This window comes from Marmota marmota, unplaced genomic scaffold (genome assembly GCF_001458135.2).
Source record: "Marmota marmota marmota unplaced genomic scaffold, marMar, whole genome shotgun sequence".
Classification (NCBI taxonomy): Eukaryota; Metazoa; Chordata; class Mammalia; order Rodentia; family Sciuridae; genus Marmota; species Marmota marmota.
In genome coordinates this window covers 14,988,051-15,009,873 of record NW_025999949.1, presented here as the reverse complement: position 1 = coordinate 15,009,873, position 21,823 = coordinate 14,988,051, and the positions used below count along the sequence as shown (strand labels likewise).

At 35.1% G+C, this 21,823-nt stretch overlaps 1 protein-coding gene across 10 annotated transcripts in view; it reads left to right on the top strand.

Annotated features, from left to right (window-relative positions):
- Trps1 (transcriptional repressor GATA binding 1) overlaps positions 1-21,823 on the top strand; it is a 239,188-nt gene that overhangs the window by 69,656 nt on the left and 147,709 nt on the right. For all 10 annotated transcript variants that reach the window (XM_048802037.1, XM_048802041.1, XM_048802043.1 and 7 more), the window contains one exon: positions 6,359-6,962. In XM_048802037.1, the coding sequence (XP_048657994.1) occupies positions 6,359-6,962 (604 nt within the window). The remainder of the gene's footprint in view (positions 1-6,358; positions 6,963-21,823) is intronic.

Here is a 21,823-nt window from a genome sequence, read left to right as displayed (position 1 = left end):
ACTTGCATTAAAATATCATTTATTTATTATCAAAAATTCAAATTTAACCAGGAGTCCTCTGTTTAATCTGGCAAGCTTATACTAAGAAGGTCTACAAAATGACATCTTTTCTCCTCAGGTAGCATGAGGAGACTGTTTGTTATCCAGTTGGCAGAGGGTACATAATTTAAATTAATGCAAAGCATACACTATTTGTAGTATCTTCAAATTAGTCTGGCTTAATGTAGCCAGAAGTTCTAGGAGTTTGTAAATAATGAAGAGTTTATTCAGAGTACCACTCAAAATGTACCATCTGCAAAATACCTATGTATCTCTTAATATTTCTGTGCTATGTTATGACTCTACATATTAAATAGAGCATCCTGAACATCCCCAGGGCTGTGGTTGTTCATTCCTTTGGTTATTAAACAGATAGTTAGTGACTCTACAGACATTTTGAGGTAGGGGCTATACAAAAATGGGTCAGCTTTGATCCTGATTTGGGGGCAGTAATAGTATAACTACATATTAAGATTATATTCAAGATTTTAATAGAGGACAATGTGTTAAAAAGTCCTAAGGTGAAGACGAAATTTTAGAGTAACCCAGAGGAGACACTAGATTTATTCTTGGATTGAATCATTTGGGAAGTGTTTATGGATGGGGTGTGGTTAAGGTTGGCGTTGGGAACTGTAGGAAAAATTCCTTGAGTGTCTTTGAAGTTTCCATATTAATGCTGATAAAATAAAATGCATTTAATAGGTTGGAGGAGAGTCCAAACTAATGTAGTTTCATAATAACTAGGCTTTTATTTTTGAATAATGTTCTTATATCAGGGTTTGTAATAATCTAGTCTTATCTTTGTAGGTATAGCATTGTATTGAAGGTCTTCTCAGTGTTTAAAACACTGACAATAGACATGGAAGAATAGACATGAACAATAGTAAAAATAGTATATCTTGCCATCAATATTGTTTAATGTGAATTGACCTCACTATGCTTCAGCATCTTCATCTGTGAAGTGGGGATGGAAATATGCAGTTTGTGGACTTGTGGGTAATATGTATGAATGACCTTATCACTAAAAAAGACAGACTATCCTCAAACAATGAAATTAAAAAAAAATAAGTTTGGGATTGTTCTTAACAATTTCATGTCTGTAGTTTTAATTTATACAGCTGTTAATGTTGACTCTCAGAAGTGGTTGATACTGTATGTGCTTTAAATGGTAAAATAATGTCACTCATCATAAAAAAATTCATTTGAGATGTTCTGCAAAGCGCTGAGTGTGTATATACATATATGTATACACACTATATACACATGTGTGTATATATACATATTTATCTACTCACTGAGAGTTAATTGCAGGCTATGTCATTACCTATCCTGAAGTTATTTCTGATCATAACTGCATGGATTTTCCTACTCATGGTGTGGTTTGGGGACCAAGAGCATCAGCATTGTCAGACAGCTTATAACAAATGCAGACTATCATGTCTTAAGCCAGACTTCCAGAGTCCAAATCTGGACTTTTAACAAGATCCCCTGGTGATTCCTGTGAATGTTGGAGTTGAGAAGCACTATTCTCAGTGTTAGTGTAGGTTAGTGAAAATTTTATATTGCTTCAAACTTTTGAAAATAATGCTGTCTTTTTAATATTCTTTTTAATCATTTATTTAGGATTAATATAAGGTGAGAGGAATTCTTCAAGTCTCAAGAGTACCTTGTAGCAAATTACGTTTTCTGCTTCACCTAGTGGTATTCAATGGCCTGAAAGATGGAGCATTTTAACATTTTGCTGATTCATTTTTTGGCTTTACTCTCTTTTCTTTGTGCCACCATCCTCGGCTTTTACTCTCTTTTCATGAATAGCAGTTAACAGCCAAATCTTAAGATTCTGAAGACCAGGGGTAGTAACCTCATTAATAAAGCCTTAGGCGCTGGGTGATGCCTTGGATTTTATTCACCAAGTCCTTTAGAATCATGATGTATCTAGTAATGTGGTTTTTAGATAGATTCTGGTCCTTGAGGACCTTGTTGAAAATTCAGATTCTCAAGTTATGATGACCAGAACATTCTTGTTTAGAAGGACAAGAAGGCCTTGGAATCTGTATTCTACAGCCTGTTTTGCAAACCATTATTGTCCTTGGTTTCTTTTCTGTCCCGTCAAAGACCTTTCCCAGCCCGATGTTTTCATTTGCCATATTGTCAGTAATTTCATTTATTTTTATGTCATGTGAAAAATTTAGGCAGCAGAGGATAGGAAAAAGAAAGCACTTAAAAATTCTCCAATTTTACTATAAAATGGGCTTAATACTTAGTGCCCCTAGCGCTTAGTTCATCTAGGTATGAGTGCTTTGAACACTTAAAAGATAAGATATGTGAATTGAGCTTATTTTTATAAGCTTGTTTTTATAACCATCTTTTCTGTTAATATGTTTTCCTTTTCAATATAAAAGGTCCTTTCTGAAAAGTTTCTTCTGCAATTTTTGCCTTCTTCTTGCTTATTACCTATCCCACTGTTGTCTGTGTTCAGACAGTTCCTCAGTACCTGTATCATGTACAGTTCCCCTGTATCATGGATGGTTTTGTCTGTGGTGGTTGGATCAAGAGCTCCTCTGTGGAGCAGATTTGAGGAGTTGCTGAGACCTGTCTGGAGTCAGGAGTTGTCCATTGGGACAGAAACTTCAAAATAGCAAACATAGAAGTCCTAGACACCTGCCTCAGGTGTGATACTTTGTAAAGAATGCCCATCTGGGTGGGGCCTGGGACCTTGTATATTTGGGAAAAGGTACCAGTCAAATAATGGGTAAAAGATGTTTGTATTCATCTGTTTGGTGAAAGGATAGGGATGGCTCAGGAATATTTCTAGATTGCCAAATAAGTGATGTTAAATCTAATAATAATGACTTAGATGTATTACTAGATACATCATGTTCTGAACTGCTTTGATAAGTTCATAATCTGCTTGAATCAAATGTATGAAATATGATATGTCAAGAGCTTTGTAATGTTTTGAACAACTAATAATAAAAAAAAAAATACACTCGCAAGACCTTCCCCAGCTCCCAGCACTTTAAATAAAACACAGCTAAAGCACTTATTATCTTTGTTGCTCAGAATTTTAAGACTCTGGGTTTAACTACTATTGATTAAAAAGGGAGTAAAGCTTAACAATTAAGCAATAAACTGCAATATATTCAATCACTGAGGCCCTTTGAAGCAAAGAAGGCATAGGGCATATTCCACCTGGAAGTGTCCTAAAGAAAAGAGTCTTCTAGGAAATAAATTTGGTTTTAAAAATGGTATATGTCATGGTTGATGTACATGGGGGAATGGAAAAGATGGTACCAATACCAATTTGTCAGTTGAAACTCCTGTGTAGAAAGAGTACCCATGGAGATTCACATGGAGCTGAGGGGCTTTGCTTAGTTTTAGGATTTACACTGGGTAACCCTATTTATTTACTTAAAATTAGGGTTAATGTTCACAAAGACACATCAAGACACATTATTTTCATTTTATAGAAGAGGAAACTGAGATTCAGTCAACATTCCAAATCACACACATTAGAAGAATTGAAGCTCGGGCATTCTGGTTCAAGAGTCTGTGCTCTTCAGTGTATTAAATTGTTTTTCCAATAATAACTGAGAATTTGCCTTTTGCAGGGTTGGGGTGCTCCTGATTGAATCTTGGGCCGTGCACCTGCTGGGCCAGTCCTCCACCACTGAGCTTCACACCCAGCTCTGCCCTCTGAAAACAAGTTTTTATTTTTTGCCATGCTGTGCTCTATGATTTTGATTTTCTTCTCTGTATGTTGATTCTTTCTCTTTCTTGTTGCTCTAGCATTTAGTCTTTATTTCTTAAAACAGTATCACTATAATCCTTAGGAATTTTTGCTCTAGAGTGACTCATTTTGATAGAAGTGACGGTGGCAATTTATAGTCTTAATTTATAGGCAGGAATCTCATTAGAGATTGAAGCAGAGATCTTACTATGCCTGGGAACCACAGACTCCTTGGCATGCTGGGGCAGTGAGTTCATTAGAATTGTGTTAGGGTGAAGGTCAATCAGAGATTGCTGATGTCCTTCCCCAAATGGATATATTTTTTAATTCTCATAATTCAATAGGTTTTATACGATATCTTCAGTAGGGTATTTCTTGTTTACATTTTGCCTTTACCCATTACAAAGCACATTATGGCTTTGTAAACAGATGATTTTAGATTCAAGAGCTTATCTTCCATTGAATTGCACTGGAAGGTGGTTAGGTTAAGAATGTTTTTTGGATGAGGTTTCCAAAGATTCCAAGACCTGGATCTTAGTTCTTTTCTGTTTTCCTTTGTAATCTTAGTCCTGTCTTGATTTTCTAGCTGTGACTTTTGGTGGCAAGAGTCTTACTCTTGGTCATAGACATCTTGCCTTAAGGATGGGATTACTTTCACTTGAGAAAATTAATTTTATTGTTGTGTTTTTATGATCAGCTCATGATCATATCACTTGTCATTTGTTTTCTTTACTACTTAATGAAGAAAAATAGAAAGGATTGAAAACAATCTGGTTAAAATGTAAAGTTAAATTATACCCAATGAAAATTAAGATTTTAATCATAAATCACATTAAATATTCTTAACAAAAACTTACTGAGATTTTGTTTTCTTGCATCTTTGAATTTTGCTTCTATAAAATGGGAAAATTCTTTTGGAATTCCCAGTATCATACATGTCTTTTAAGGAAACTAAAGTTATTAATTCAGAAACTATCACTGCCCCAAAGTGACCACAGCTTGCAGCTGACCATGCTGCTCCCTGCTTATTGCTTCCCTTAATCTTTGAAGATAGCCACCATCTTCACAGGGACCAGTAATACTCTCTCTGGATGGCCCTTTCAGCTTGTTGATTGCCTTTCTTCCTCTTCTCTGTTCCTCTCTCGCTGCAGTGGCCTCTTTACAATGTCTCAGACTTGCTAGAAAGGGCTTCTCTCCCCCTACCTCTTCCTCCAACAAGAATAGCTCCTTTTCATCTTTTGATTTTATATCCTCCCTTAGAAAGTTCTCACTGATGTCTCTAAGCAATCTCCTTTCCCTGCTACCGTCTTACCATTTCATTCTCAGCACATGTCACCCTTCATACTTATATATTTATATATAATGTTATTTGAAGCTTGTCATTTCTGCCTATAGACGAATAGACAGAGTGGGTATAGTCCCAAGTGGGCAAGGAATATGTATGGTTTATTCACCTATGTGTCCCCAATGCCTGGCAACATAGAATTTTGATGATTATCTAAAAGTATATAATATGACTCCATACCTTTAAGTGATGGCTTAGAAAACTTATGTTGTAACTTTGTGGGTAACTCAGCACAGTTTGTCAGGAAGTAGAAAGTGTTTCACATAATATTTGTTTGGAGAGCTAACTAAGGCTTTTATAGTTAAAAGAAATAATGCCTTATTCCAAGTTGTTTGTGTACCTTTCTGGTATGCTTTTTATAATGCAGTACCTCGGTTCTTCTTTGTTAATCAAACATTTGTCCTAATATAGCAGAAACTCTTCTCTGTCTAGCAGACAAGATACTGTGCAGTTTAACAATACAGTCTCCTTATTTTATTTCTTTTAAAAAGAAAACACATGTTCGCCCTTTTAATAAACATGTCTTTACAGCAACTATCATGCTCTTTGACACCCAGTAGAGATACCTATCTACATAGATAGGTAGAATTTGTTTAGAAAAATGTTAGGTCTTAAATTCATCTTACTTTTTAGATTATGTAGATCAGATAAACCATACTTCATTGACTCAATTTAGATGTATGATAGAACATTATAATCACTTAGAGTGCATTTCAATATGTGGAAAAGCTGTACAAAAGCATCTAAGTATTAGAGATATAAGTGTATTCATAGTGAAGAAAACCCTCACTTTTTCTTAAATAAACAGAAAGTGAAAAGTCCATTGATGAAATTATGTATAAAAACATATGAATATTGACTTAACTGGTCCAGAATTGATTATTATCCATCAAGATAAAATGAACAGAGCAGGTGATTCGATAATAAAGCCAACCAACCGGTTCTAATGCTAATCAGCTGGAATGTGTGCGCACAAGCATGTGTGTGTGTGTGTGTGTGTGTGTGTGTGTATGTGTGTGTATACCTGTTACTGCTACTGTAACAAAAGGGAACTTCACATTCTTTATATAGAACTGAAAATGCCAGTTAATTAAGTTCCACTTTCTGGGTGTTGAGAATATTGTATTTCATTCTGCGTAGTACATTGTGTGAGATAAAATTCAGGTGCTTAAAGACCATCTGAAAAAGAAAAAAAAAATCCTTCAGAATGCTGGATTTCCACGGACTGTTTTCTTCTCTTCCAGGAGAGCACACAGCTGCTACAAATGCCGTCAGTGCAGCTTTACAGCTGCTGACACTCAGTCACTACTGGAGCACTTCAACACTGTTCACTGCCAGGAACAGGACATCACTACAGCCAACGGCGAAGAGGATGGTCATGCCATCTCTACCATCAAGGAGGAGCCCAAAATTGACCTCAAGGTCTACAGTCTTTTGAATCCAGACTCTAAAATGGCAGAGCCAGTTTGCGAGAGCGTGGTGAAGCGGGAGAAGCTGGACGACAAGGACGGGCTCAAGGAGAAAGCTTGGTCTGAGAGTTCAGGTGATGACCTTCGCAGCATGGCTTGGAGAGGGGCTGACATCCTTCGCGGCAGTCCATCCTATACTCAAGCAAGTCTGGGGCTCCTGACGCCTGTGTCCGGCACCCAAGAGCAGACAAAGACTCTCCGGGATAGCCCCAGTGTAGAGGCTGCCCACCTGGCGAGACCTATTTATGGCTTGGCTGTGGAGACCAAGGGATTCCTGCAGGGGGTGCCAGCCGGCGGAGAGAAGTCTGGGGCCATCACCCCACAGTATCCTGCATCTGGAGAAAGCAAGTCCAAGGATGAGTCCCAGTCCCTGTTACGGGTAGGAAGGTTTAATTTTTAAAATAATTCATATATTTTGAAGGGAAGATGGGGGAGCACAAAATCTCTACATTTAGTACTATGTTTTGTGAAATGACAGTAAATGAGCTGTATTAGTTTGGGGATTTATACTTAGAAGGCCAAAGTGGCAGAACGTAGCTCCCTGTGTGTTGGTGTGTGCTCTATGCATCCTCCGCATCCTGGTGGGCTGTCTCATGTTTGTCTTCACTCTTAGCTCAGATTGAACATCGGTTAATCATTCCTGGTGATTATGAAAAACAACATAGCCGCCTTTGGAGAAGGGAGGTTTAGAATCCCAGAAGGATGCACATCTGTTCCATTAAACTAACTGACTTTTCAATTTTAAGGTGGTGTGACACAGTGTATGGTTAATAAGGACATTAGTAGAGATTTAAATCACTAAGAATGTAAACTCCTGGGTAAGATGTTAATACAGAAATGTCTTATTTTTTAAACCCAGAGTATAAATGTGCACAAATAACAATGCTTGTTGCCAAGAAGAAGGGAAAAGATGAGAAAAATCTCAACATGAATGGTATGAAGAACTTACACAGAAGTGTACTGTGCACTGTTTATTATCAGGACCGTTAGGGAGAAAGACCTAGTTCCCTGTGGTAAAGCAAAAGCAAAACCTCTGTGTAAGAAAGGATCCTCTATTTCTCTGTTTGTGCTGTGTAGTCTCATCATTATCAAGAAATATTTTAACTTTTGAAAATTCACAAACTCCCAGTGATACTTGCTTTTTGCCTAAGGCACCACCAGTTCAGCATTTCACCTTAATGCTGAGAAAGTTTTGAGCTTTCTGGATGATTTCAAAGCTTTATTTGCGTCTAGGAGGTAGGATTGGAAAGTAGCTATCCTTTACAAAAGATCCAGTTAGGAAAGACTTCAGTCGGCCCAATGCTTGCACCTTGGGTTAGAGATCACTAAGGTCTCTCTGGATGTATACTGGAGAGAAAAATTGCTCTTCCCAGGTCTGCTTAGCGGCTCTGCTCTCATTTCCTGCAGAGCCCCTGAAGCCCATCTGTGCTTCTCAGGTATTCTGTAGTGGAGCTGAGAAGCGCGCCTTAGAGGTGCATGGTTAATTATGAAAGTGTTACTTTCCCTCCCTCTAGTGATGCCCTGGAGCTAACAGAAGGCCTTGAATACAGAAGAAGGCATGCCCCTCCTACACTGAGAAACAAAGACTTTTTGCAGAAGGAACAGATTTGTTATATGTAATTGTAGAAAGAAGTAGTTTCTGTGCCCTTGAAGGGAGGGTGCAGTTCAGGAAACCTCCTTCAAATCACTACATATGGAGTTGCATCTGTCTAACTGTAAATATCCATTGTTTTCTTAGCATGTCCACACTCCTCTGGTCTCACATGACCCTTCTGGTTTCTGCCAGTAAGGCAGGATGCAGAATCCTGGGCTTTGTTAATTTTTGTTGGATCTTGAGAGTTGGTCTACCTGGGTGCCTCCCATTGCATCCCAAGAGTCCCCTCCCTTCTTCTTCCACCAAAAATTGTTCTCATCTGTGCCATCCACATTTGCTGCCAGATTATTTGGCAACTTTTTTGACCATTTCTGGCATATCAGTTTTTTCTGTCACCTTCTGTATACTCTATAAACTTGGAATAATAGTTGATCAAGCAGTGGAGTAAAACACCTGAGCAATAGTGACTTTTTTTTTTTTTTTGAGCAAGCCATGGGTGATAGTACTTTTCTAAAAAATTGTTTTTCTCAATTCCTCTACTTCCTTAATTCCCTCACTCTGAGTTTCTGTTGCACCATTTCAACTGTCTTTTCAGTTCCTCCACATTTAGCTGCTGAGGTAGGAAATCTTCAGCAACGAAGAGCCAAGTTTATAGGCCTCTGATTTGTGATCTTTAAAGGCTATCATCTGCTAAATTCCAGGGAGTACGCGCACACATGTTAAAAAGAGGCTTGAGTCATTCTGTGAATTTAGTAAAAAATTGAATCTTTAAAAATTCGCATTTCACATTTGAGTAGTGCTCTGGGAAATCACCAGTTTAATGGGTATTTGGACTAGAAAGAGTAGTCAGTTTAGTTTATTGTGCAATATTTAATTTATTAAGTGAATTAAAAATTTTTGGCATGTACATATTTTAGCCAATGAGCTTTTTGATCTGTAAGAGCCCATTTAGTTTGGAAATTTGATAAGAACTCTACTTTAGAAGTGAAAATTGGTATCCTTAAGTTACAGAAATACACACTTCTCAATTCTTTACCCTTCATCAGTAAGGGGAAAACCCAGCAGAAGGAGCAAGTCATGCTTATTAAAGGCAAAAAATAATGTTCTTTAATTTTGTAGTTGCAATGGTCTTATTATCAGTGATGGTCCTGTAATGATTTATAAACACAACAGAAATATACAAATATAATTTTCATGTTTTGAACAGAACACAGTGGTCTATTCAAGATAGAATTCAGTGTTCATGTTTGAGTTTAAATATTAGAATTGAACATGCAATTAACTGCTTTGCTGCTGGACACGTTTATTCAGAAATAGTAAGCAAATTAAGAAATGGGAAAGAGAAGGTTTTAAAAGTTTTTTTTTTTATTAAATAGTACGTTCAACATAGCATTAATTGAGCATGTGATTAGTAAATACTTTTATACATAGTATTTCTGATACTAAAAGGCAAAACTTAATTTTCATTTTTATACACTGTTCAGAGTGATATGAACAATTAAGTATGAAAAATTGTCTATTAGAAAACATTGATTTAAAATAATCAACACTATCAGATAAATAATGGAAATATTTGTAAAGAGTAAAATGAACATAAGTAGGTTATGTTACAAAGGACACAGTTAAAATGTTGCTTTCAGAATATTAGTATTTATGGTGTTTTTTTTTTTTGTGTGTGTGTATGCTGACTAGTTTTAGTCATGATAGTTTATTGTACTTCTGAAAGTGAGGAAGAAAATACAATCAGAAGAAGAGCTAAAATTTCAAAATGGTTTTCATTAGCATTCATAGTTTTTTCCTTTCTTTTCTTTTTATCTTCTAGATCAGTGTTTGGCTTTTAATTTTGTGTTAAGTAGCAGATCATTTATATAAGCTTTTCTTTCATCTCTATTTTCCCCTTATTTTTAGAACAAAAGTGATCTTGTTAAAAATTTTAAGTTGTGCATATCACCTGTGTTGATTCTAGTGCTTTGAGTGTGAGGAAGGGTGCATTAAGTGAAACTCTATATTGTAAAATGCTTTGTGAAAACTAGGGTTTTGTTGCATATTAACCACATGATTTCTATAAAATCTTTTGAATATTTTCTTTTAGGAGTAGGAAGAAATATTAAAACTTTTAGAATCTCTGCTAGAAACAGTCCAAGCTTCTATAATAACTTTATGCTGTTTAAAAACTTATGGAAGAGATCTTATCTTCTAGATGTATAAGCTTGTGAATGTGGTTGTGAAAGCTTAATATTTTGATAATCAAGTGTTTTAAAATTTGGTTCTGTTAAGAGGCTAACATATCTAATATTGCCTGTGCTAAAAGTAAAAGTTAGTTTTATATTTTCCAATAGGTGTTTCTTTTTCATTTTAAACTGTTGTAATATGGTGTAGTCCAGACTCATGCACAGTTTTGTATCCTTTGCTGACTAGTTTCTTCTATAATGTATAATTACACAAAGGGATTTATTCATTTATTTTTAGACAAGCTCTTGTGCAGATGTAACTGAACTAGTCTTATAATTGCCTGAATGATCGATTCTGGATTTCATTATTGCAATGGAATTTCTAGATTAAATTTTATTACACAGAAAGTTATAATCTTTATAATCTTTCATCTAACAAACACAGGAATGGGGACAACAAATGTTCATTAAATTTCACAAAGATTTTGCCAACATCAGCTGGACTTTTCATTCGATAATAAAATAATTATTATAAGTTTAATGAGTGCATCTGTATGGGGGAACTTATGGCAAGTTAATATTCAGGTAAATACCTCCCTGTCATTTGTCAAAACAGAATGTCACAGCCACATAACTCAGGCTCACATTTTTCCATGGGCTCCAACACTCAAGTTATTAGGCTACTTTCTCCAGTGCACCCTTGGGGGAATAAACCTCTTTGAAACTGATTTTAGTTTCCTAGTAAATTTATTCAGGAAAGTTTGTCAGTTTTAACATATACATTTTGCACTGCTTGATTTCAGCGGTGTGCTGCCATGGGCCTGTGGGAGTTGGGTTCCAAGTTGAGCCACTGACTGTCAAAGGCAGGGCCTCCCAGGAACTCTGTTCATCTGTCTCTTATGGAGGCTCCTCCTGCCTGCCATCCCACAGGAGTGTTGTGCAACTCAGTTAATTAATGTTTGTCAGGCCATTTGAGATCCTCAGATGCAAAGTGCTAGATAAATGAAGGTAGTCTGATGATATGTTCATCTTGAAAATGTGATACCAAGACAGTACAATGCAGATGCTATTTCCCTCTTTCTTTAGCCGCCTTGTTAAATTTATAGTTTAAAGATTGTTGATACCGGACCTTCTATTGAGATGCAAAAATGTTCTTTTGGGGACAGTCCATTGGCAGCCAAACAGCAGTTCAAACAAGTAGCAGTGTTGAATGCCTTTGCAACCACCGACAGGAACTTTTTAAACTAAAGATGGTCTCCAGCAAAAAGTGATATGCATTGTTTTGCTTTATAGTCAATGAAAATAAGGGAATAATTGAAGTCATCATGTAGGTTCTGTTGACTTCAAGTTGATGTCAATAATCATTTTCTTGATCCCTTTGAAACTGTTACATATACCTGTGTCTAATTCTGAAGAGAATAGCCTATATTAGGAAAAATGAGAAGTATATACCTTTCTAATCACTGACTGTGAAACACTGATTTTAAGTTTCTCTTTAGGTAGCAGTAAATATTTTATTTGCCTAAGTAAAAAAAATAAACTGTTAAAAACTACTTATTGCATCCAGAGATTAACAATCCTGTGTGTTTCTGTGCTTCTACCTTAAATAGTTGCATTTCTGTTGACATTCATTAAGGATAAGTATATTAAGCATAGCTGGGTGCAGTGGCGCATGCCTATAATTCCAGCAGCTCTGGTTGCTGAGGCAGGAGGTTCAGGGGTTCAAAGCCAACCTCAGCAAAAGTGAGATGCTAATAAGCAACTCAGTGAGACCCTGTCTCCAAATAAAATATACAAAATAGGGCTGGGGATGTGGGTCAGTGGTTGAGTGCTCCTGAGTTCAATCCCCAATGCATTCAACACATTGCATTGGTTATGTGTAATAGTGAACAAGACCATTTTGTTTATAATAAATAGAATTTAGATAGCATTTTTTTTTCTTTTTGATTATTCATCTTTTACATTGATAATACCCTTTTTGGTGGTAGGAAACAGCTAAAACCAATTCAACACATAGATTGAGTTTTATTGGTTTGACTAATTGGATTTTCTCATAATCTACTTTCACTTTGTAAATTGGCTCCATTGACCCAAATATTTTTTAGAAGCACTTTCCTCCCCCTCTTTGTTGTAACCTAGACTGTTTGTAAGATCTGGCATAGTTCTGTTGTCCCAGGTTTCTAAGGCAGGGGAAGCAGATATATCTTAGTGAATTGTGCTGTAGGTTGGTAGTCACTGTGAGATGCTATCCTTTAGCGTACTATCTATTCATTATTTCCTGTATAAATGTCTTTTGCACAGCTTTGTTTTCATCACACACTGCCTGAATTAGGAGATACCAGGGCCCCAAAGGAAGCCATTATTGAGCCTATTTAGATGTTGGAAGGGAAGACTATACAGAAGAGAGCCCATGCTCAGGAGGACAGGTGCAGAAGGACTCAAAAGTATGTCAGCCGGGGGGTACATAGTCCTGACATCAAATATCATATTTTTTCTGACAGAACATAGTCTGATGGATGGATTTGGAGTGTGGATTACCTAAAATGCCACAAACAATTTTTATCTGGGATTTTTTTTTGTTTCCACCAAAAAAGTAAAAAATGTCTTTTTTTTGTCATATTGTTTTATTTTCCCTTCCCATATACTTCGTTAAGGAACTTTAAGTATTGATAGGCAAGGGTGTTGCTTACTAGGCTGGTGTACCAGTTAGCTCAAGGAAGCAAGGGAGCTAGCAGACTGGATTCTGCTGCATCTAGTTGTGTCATTAGAACAAAGAGATGCAAAGAGTTTCAGTGAAGTTTGGACAGACTCTTTTCAATTTGGAGAAGCAATGCTAAGGATATATAGATTTTCTTTTTGGGTACTGGGGATTGAACCCAGAGGTACTCAACCACTGAGCCACATCCCCAGCCCTATTTTGTATTTTATTTAGAGACAGAGTTTCACTGAATTGCTTAGCACCTCACTGTTGTTGATGTTGGCATTGTACTCAAGATCCTCCTGTTTCAGCCTGCTGAGCTGCTGGGATTACAGGCATGAGCCACTGTACCCAGCAGGATATATAGATTTTTTTTTTAAATAAAATATACTTAATAATTTTGCTAACTGTGAATCAAACTTTCATGAGAATGTCTATACAAATATAAATATTTTTTAAATGAATTTTTGGTGAGATCAGTATTTGATGGGGAGAAAATGATAAGATCCATAAAAATATTGTTTATTGAGTTGCACTTCCATATAGAATTACTTTTAGTTTAAAATGTAGTATTTAAGACTTATATTTGGCCATGATTAAAAAAAAAGTTTTGGTAGATAAAAAGCCCATAAAATAATCTGTTGGCAGAGAATTAACTTTCTGAGCTTAGCTTGTAATTCATTGGGTAGCACAAAGTATGTCCTTACCTATCTAATTTGTATTCTCAATGAATAAGACAAAACTACTTTAGAAAATTCACATAGGAAAGCATTCACAAATGAAGCATTGGTAAAAATAGGTGAATCTTTACAATTGATTGCTAAATAATTTAGTGTTTCAATTGCTAGCATTAAAAGTTTGCTGCCTTTCTATTAATTTATTACTGGCTCAATCCTTTTGTCCTTACTAAAACTCTTTGAGCTTGAAACTATCATTATCCATTTTATTTAGATGAGGAAACTGAGGCAAAGAGATTAAGTAATTTGCCCAAGGTCATATGCATGTAATGGCAGAGAATTCTGGCCTTGGCCATCAAACTCCAGAGTCCCTGCTCATAATCATTGCCTAACCTTCTTTGGCTTGCTATGATTTGCTAATAAATGCTTGGATGACTTCCTACAATTTTAGAGTTAATTTGTTTCATCTAAACATCCACATTTTTTATGTGTGTCTGAACAAAACAGTAAAGGAGCATTTTGAAATTATGCAAATAATGCATGCTTATTGCAAAAGAGGTAGTGGAGAACACTGTAAAGAAAATGAAAACCACTAATAAATTCCAACCCACAAGTACTTTTCTGTTCATATTTTGGCTTGTAACTTATCCATTATGTATAAAGATGTAGTTTACTCAAGTATAGGATTATGTACCTGTTTTATAATTCTGATTTTTAATTTGATGATATATTGAGGATATCTTTTCTTATTCACAGATATATTTCACAATATTTGATTTAGTACCTCATTATTAGGAATAGCCATAGCGCAATATATTCAACACATCCCCTATTGATGAACATTTAGGCTACTTCCAATTTTTAATTATAAAGAACACTTTTTTTTATCTTTGAGGTCTGGCATTAAATTAATGTTTAAAAGGTAAACATTTACCCTTTTTTTTTATAAAGAACACTTTGATGAACCTTCTTCTACATATTATTTCATTATTTATCATTTCCTTAGGATAATTTCTTACAGTATAATTCCAGTTTTGTTTGTTTATTTATTTATTTTTTTTATTTTGAGATACAGTCTCACTAATTTGATCAGGGTCTCGCTAAATTGCTCAGACTGGCTTTGAACATGCAGTCCTCCTGCTTCAGCCTCCTAAGTTGCTGGATAAGAGGTAAGAACCTCCACACCCAGCCTAATTCCACTTATTTATATAAGAGAATACATGACTTACAACTAAAGGTAATGATCAACTCTGTGGTATCTAAAGAGGTAGTCTTTAAGGTAGAAAACAAATCAGCTCATGAAAAAATGCAGGGGGAATTACATCCTAGAAATATTTAGGGAGTATTTTCTAAACTGTACATTGACTTATTTACTGGTAATGTGAAAAATTCAGAAAGAATTCAGAGAAAAACAAATGGTAATCTTTAAGAGCTGCTTCTTATTACTTATATAGACTATAATATATGCCCAGTAGCCAGTATTTGGTTTAATATGCTTATTTTATATTGCATGTGCAGAGAAAATTTATTTCAAGCAGGCCTGCTTTTCCTAAGCAGAGTTGGTTTAAGTGTTTTAAGTGAAAGCAGTCTCCACCAACAGGCTTGCCTCTTTTTTTTTTTTTTTTCCTTGTTTTTACTTTGCCTTGGTGGATGACAGTTTTGCCACCCTTAAGCGTTTCTCAACCTAGTTTTAAAGTTTTTATCTTGTGTGTTGGATGCATGGGTAACAGGGTGGGCTTTGAGGGAGTTTAGGAGTTGAAACTTGAATTTTTTTTCAAAGATGTCATTTAATGACCTTTACTTTTATTTGTATATGTATACGTGTATGTATGCGTATGTACATATCTCTCTCTATATATGTGTATATATATGTATATTCCATTAGAAAGTTTTTTTATTTGATGTGATTTTCAGAATCTCAGAATATTCCTTGTTAATTTATTAATGAAGTATTGAAAGAACACAACAAGAGTGCTTTCTCAATTAACATTGTATTTGTGCTTTTTATATGCTAAAAATTGTAGAGACTTAGGTCATATCATACCTTTGTGCAAATAGGAAGTTAAACCAGGCTTATATATGGGAATCTGAAAATTTACATGTTACATTTGAGAGAGAGATTCTCTTTACCTAAAACTAATTATTTCCTTTGTTAAAGAAAAGACTCATTCTGGGACTGTTGATGTTTCTTCTTTCACACAGTTAAAAATGAAATCCTTTTATTTACTCAACTTCTTATATGCCTTTCTGTTTTGCAAAGCATGTTATAATTGAAGATAGTACTGTCCATTTAATAGGAGGTATCTTATCTAATTCTTCCTAATGTCAGATTTACAACCCAAAAGTTCCTTGATAGTTAAGCAAAATCCATCCACTTTGCCTTAATTATATAACTAATTCAAAGAAAGTTGGAGGTTTTTGAAATGTGAATTATCAGGATGGGTAGTGTATAGTCTACAGATGAATTACTCAGCTCATATGCATGGAATAACTTTGTGCTGTGTGATTACAGGATAGTTTTATCAGAGTTTGCCTCAAATTCACCTTGGATTTAGATATTTCTGAAAGTTCCAAAATATATTCTAATTACTTTTTAGTAGTGTGCTCAGCTCTTTGAGGCTCCAGTTAAGAGATGTTTCACCTTACACACTGGCTGTGGTTCAGACTTGACTGGATTTTATTTTCTGGTAAAACTAGGTTTCATATTTTCTTTTTTAACCTTCCCTTGTGATATAGTGGAAAATGCACTGGACTGGAGGAAAGGAGACTCTGAGTTCTAGACTCATTTTGTGACTAATGGCTGAGTGACCCTGGGTGAGTCACTCAATCTTATGCACTGTTTCCTGCTTTGGAAAATTAACAGAGGTTGAAGTATGCAGTTACTCAAATTTCTTCAAAATTGCATATTCTGCAGTGAGCCATGTAAATTTTCTGTGAAACCTTAAACACTCAGATGTGTGAATTGACACCTGAGGCAACTTTAAGATAAAAATCTTATATTTTAGACTTGGTGATCCTGGTGTCCAAAGAGATGCCATACATTTCAAGTAGAAGTTCTTAAATGTGACTTTCTTCTAATGGCTAAGAATCCGTAACTGTCACACATACAATCTGAAAATCTTAAAAATATATATATTCTTTGATTTTCATTTACACAAGAAAGCTCATTCTTTGGAAATAATCATGTTTCAAGACTTATGTTATTGGGGGCTGCTTATGAATGGAGATAAAGTGAAATATGCACAATGAGAAATAAAATAAGTCTGGTGAGAATGTGACATGCTTTAAGTCTGTCTCCTCAGTTTCTTGGCATTGAGTGATGGTGCCTGTTTTGTTCACAGTCAGATGTTCAAATCAGAATTTTGGATGCAGAAACTAATTTTAGTAGGTGGGGTGCAAATTTCTTATGAGTCCATGAATAGACTCTGATCCCAGCTGTTTCATTACAATTATAAAAATAAAATTGGCTGTGAATCATTCAAACTCTTTTTAATGGATGTGAATAATTCAGTTTCATCCCACTGAAATCTTAAAACTATAAACCTATCTTAGTTTTTTATGTCCCTTCAGAATTAATATCTCATTATTCATGGATGAATTATTTGAAGTATGGGTGGTCAGGATGAAAGTGACCATATTTCTACTTTGCTCCTGTGATTTTTTCAGGAGAGGAGGTGGCCTCTAGGGTGAGATTGGGGATAAAGTGGAGAAGGAAATTGAAGAGCCTCTAGGAAAAGAGAAAAAGATGTAAAATTAGTATGTCTTGACTTTTTCTTTCACATTAAAAACATACATTCATAAATGGCACTTGAGAAACTAAAAATAAACAAAAAACAGAACAAAATGTGAACGCAGTACTTTTAATGTATTCTTTTGTGGACATACACAAGCGCACTCTCATACTCACAAACCTACACGTACAAATAACAAACAGATTTATGTGATTACTATGAAGCAGCTTTTAGTTTGACTTTATAATAAATTATACATATTTTCCACATCATCATACTCAGCTACATCACATTTTTTGATGTCATACCATTTCATTATATATCATTCTACTTTTCCTAGAGAAGATGTTGATTGATTCCTTGTCATTGGACATTTATTTCCAATTTTTGCTATTAAAAATAGTGTTCCATTGGATATCTTTGTAGTTGAATAATTGCATCTTGTTTGCAATTTTAAATGGTTAGAATTGGCATCCCTGTAATTAGACTCCTCTGTGGGATGACACAGTCGAGGAGTTTATTAGCAAGCATAGGTCCCTTTATCAGGCCATGGATGTGTGTTCCTGGGAAACAGGAAAACTATAATTTCTTGACTTTCATTAGTTAGAATTGCCTCACTGTGGTAGTTATGAAATAAAATCCTAACATTTTCTTTAAACATTATTATTGAGAAACCATTAATAACTATGGTGGTTGAATAAAATGTATTTCTGTAGCACCAGTAAAGGATCAGTCAGGTGTCTATTTCACTGTTATAGTTGACAGGTAGATTCCTTAGTCACCTTGACATTCAGTGAATATCTCAAAAGTATAATATACTGAAATGAGTCTTGTAGGGTTATAAATTCACAAAAAAGTTTCTTAATGTATTTTTTGATCCCAGAAAGTTGATGCCAACAGCTACTCAGTGAAATGTAAGAGTGGGAAATCAGGTGTTAAAGGGAAAAGTAGAAGACCATTCTGTACACCATTTCTTCCCACTTGCATTTTCACACAGCATATTGCTGTATACAAAGTCTTTTCAGAACATTTGAAGTTAGTTATGTTTCTTTGTGAAATTATAACAACATATATACCACTGTTTGTGGGATTTGAATGCACACTGTGTATATACAAATTTAAATATGTTAATACTTATCAGCATTCAGGATTTATTTTCAGAGAACCAACATATAACCAGACCAACTTAATCTAGACTTGAAAGAAATAGGAAATTTAAACAGCAAAGGGTAACTTTGTAGAGCTGTTCCCTGGTACATCTTCTTGATGTCCAATAAATATTTATTTAGCTCCTACCAGGTATCAGGAAACATGCAGACTGTATAAAAGGTAGAAGATGAGTCAATAGAGTTACCTGCCCTCCATTAATACATAGTTGGTTTTACGTGAGAAGACAGGTATCAAGACAGCCTTAATACTTCCATAAAAAGACTTTCATAAAAGAGGTCAGGGGAGAGGAGAGCAACTATGGGTGTTTAAAGAACAGATCACATTTAATTTAGAGAGTAAGTTTAGTTGCCACAAGGCATCTTCTGAGCTGCTTTTGGATGAACTTTTAGCAGGTGAGTGTGATAGCAGGGAGGGCAAGCCATACAAGAGAAGAGATACTGTGAGATCAGCCTGGGATTTTCAGGATGAAGAAAAGCTTGTTGGAAAATTGTGTGTGGTATCACTTAAAGAGCTTAGACTTGACATATGGGATAGGGTAGTCTCTCAATGCTTATTTAGAACATTTTATTTTAGAAGGGTATAGGGAGCCATCCTGGTTTCCAGGCCAAAGATAACTTGATCAAACCTTTAATAAGGTTAATGTGACATTTTACATAAGATGGCCTGCAAGAGGGGTAGGTAGACAGGGTTGGGATGAGGAAGATGAGTTAGTTGTCTGATCCCTTACCTTATTAGTGATAACAGGGCATCTACAAAATAGGATAGGGAAAATAGAAAATGACTTCTGAATATATATGCTAGATGTGGAATCTTGAAGAGTTAGGAAGGTTTATATGAGAGACTAAAATGTGGCTTTGTGTTTTAGATGATTGGAAGAGGAGGTGAATATCTAACATTTATGAAACACTTAACTTTGGGCTGGGCTCTTCTCTTTATTTGTAGTGATTTATAGTAACCCCTTGAAGCAGGTGCTATTTTAATTCCATTTTACAGAGGAAATAGAACTTTACAGATGTTCAGTAACTTGCCCAAAGTCACCCAGCAAATTGGATCATGTGCCAGGAGTTTGCCTTCAAAGTGCATACTCTTTACTATATTTCTTTTGAATGAATGGAATGGACTTTTTAGTGAGGGTGAAATAATGAGTTAAGCTGATTTTATACAAAGTTTGCATGGCATTCATATGAAGTTATTTAATGGATAGGTGGAAAGAGTATGTCCTTTTGAGAATAGGAATAATGAATAAATAATTATATAATGAATACATAATTATATAATAAATAATTATTATATAATGAATACATAATTATATAATAATTGGATATAAATGGAAAGCTTAGTTTGTACAAAATTTTCTTGAAGTGATGTAAACACGGACAAACCGTGGACACCAATTCTTTTAATTTTTCTGCAAAATACTAATGAAGATGATGTTCAGTAAATTGAGTATAGCACAAGAGAAGGTGTGACAGGTGCCATGGAGTGAAACAAAATAAGGAGAAAATGACCCCTTAATTCAACCATCAAGGAAGATTTTCTGGAACTGGTTCCTTATCCACTGGTCCTTGAAAAGTAATGTCTGGAAAATTTAAGGAATAATTAAAGTACACAAGTATATAGAAAATTCAAGTAAAAATTGAGCTTTTTTACTCCAGCTAGAGATATGCTATAGTTGGGGAGCCCCCCATCTGTGAAATATGCTGTTTTGACATCTGTGAGATCAAATTTGAAGCTCCTCTGTGTATGTCAACATTCTTTCGTAATTGATAGGATTCCAGAAACAGGCATTCTTCCGTGTCTTATTACACACTAAACCAAAAGAGAGGAGTAAACTTCCTTAGAATAGAAGATGGATATTCAAGGGTCATTACATACATATGCTCAAAGACAAATATACGTGAAAAATCCTTGAAATCATTTACAAATGTATACTGTGCATACAATTGCCTATGTGATTGAGTCATTATATATAATAACTGTCATATTTTAGTTTTATGTATTGGTGTTCTTATTTATTTATTTATCATTTTTGTTAGATTTAATCCAGTGGCTCATTTTCATGTCTTCTTTAATGTCTTATTTTATCATGAGAAGAAAAATAAATGCTTGCCTGTGATATGTCACCTGTTGTTAATGGCTAAAATGGTTATGTATCGTAATACTGTATTACATTAAGTCATTTTAAAAGCATTTTACTTTCCCTTTTGTTTAAAATTCCTCCAATCCCTAGGATATTGGTAGGGGGTTAATGGAAGTCTTGATTAAAATCTTCCAAGCTTTAAGGCTTTCAGTTCTTGTAAACAATTTGGATCTAAGAGATAGATCTCCTTATGTCTTTTTACTAGTCTACTTATCCATTTAATGTTAGGGGAAAAATAAATTAGGGTTTTTTTTCTTTAGTTTTGTTGTAATAAGTACAAATTAAAATGTCTTTTAGAAAATCGGCCACACGCTGTCATGTGATGATTTTTTTTTTTAAATTTGTGTGAAAACATAATCATTTAAAAAGTAAAGTAGCTGCCCTGAGTGTACAAATTCCCATTTTTTAAAAATAAGCCTTTTAAGTTTTAATATCTAGATTGCTCTTAATTGGTTCTTTCAAAACGTGCAGGACTAAGAACCCAAATCATCTATGTGATCAATCTGTACTTGATTTGTAATAGCTAACCAAACTATAGGAAGATGAAAGTCTCAGAAGTAGGCAGAAGCTATAATGCAGTTGGGAAATGTTCACACTTAAACTCACAAGCTCAGTCCATATGATCAGCCCAAACTATGACCTTTCCATGGCAGAGCACTTTGACTGCACAATATTTAGGCGCAAAAGTAAAAACTCTTTGGGTGTTCTATTTTTAATGAACAAACATGGTGATTTGGGCTCCCCCCGTGGGATCGAACTGGCACTTCTATACTTGACTTGAAAGTATAAATATACTTGAAAGTATAAATCTTGTTGCAGTGTTGGGCTTGAAATGAAAGTCTGTTAAAGAGTGTGTGTGTGTGTGTGTGTTTGTGTGTGTGTAGTTTTCCCTCTAAAAGCCAAGGGACAATGAGACACAGTGAGAGAAACAGCAAATACTAGATCTGATCATTCATCCATTTGTGAATTTCTTCCCTTTAATTATAGTGAACTTCTGAGAGGTTAGGGTTATGCCATTTTTAAATTTCTGTTTTTTTTTTTTTTTTTTTTTTTTTTTTT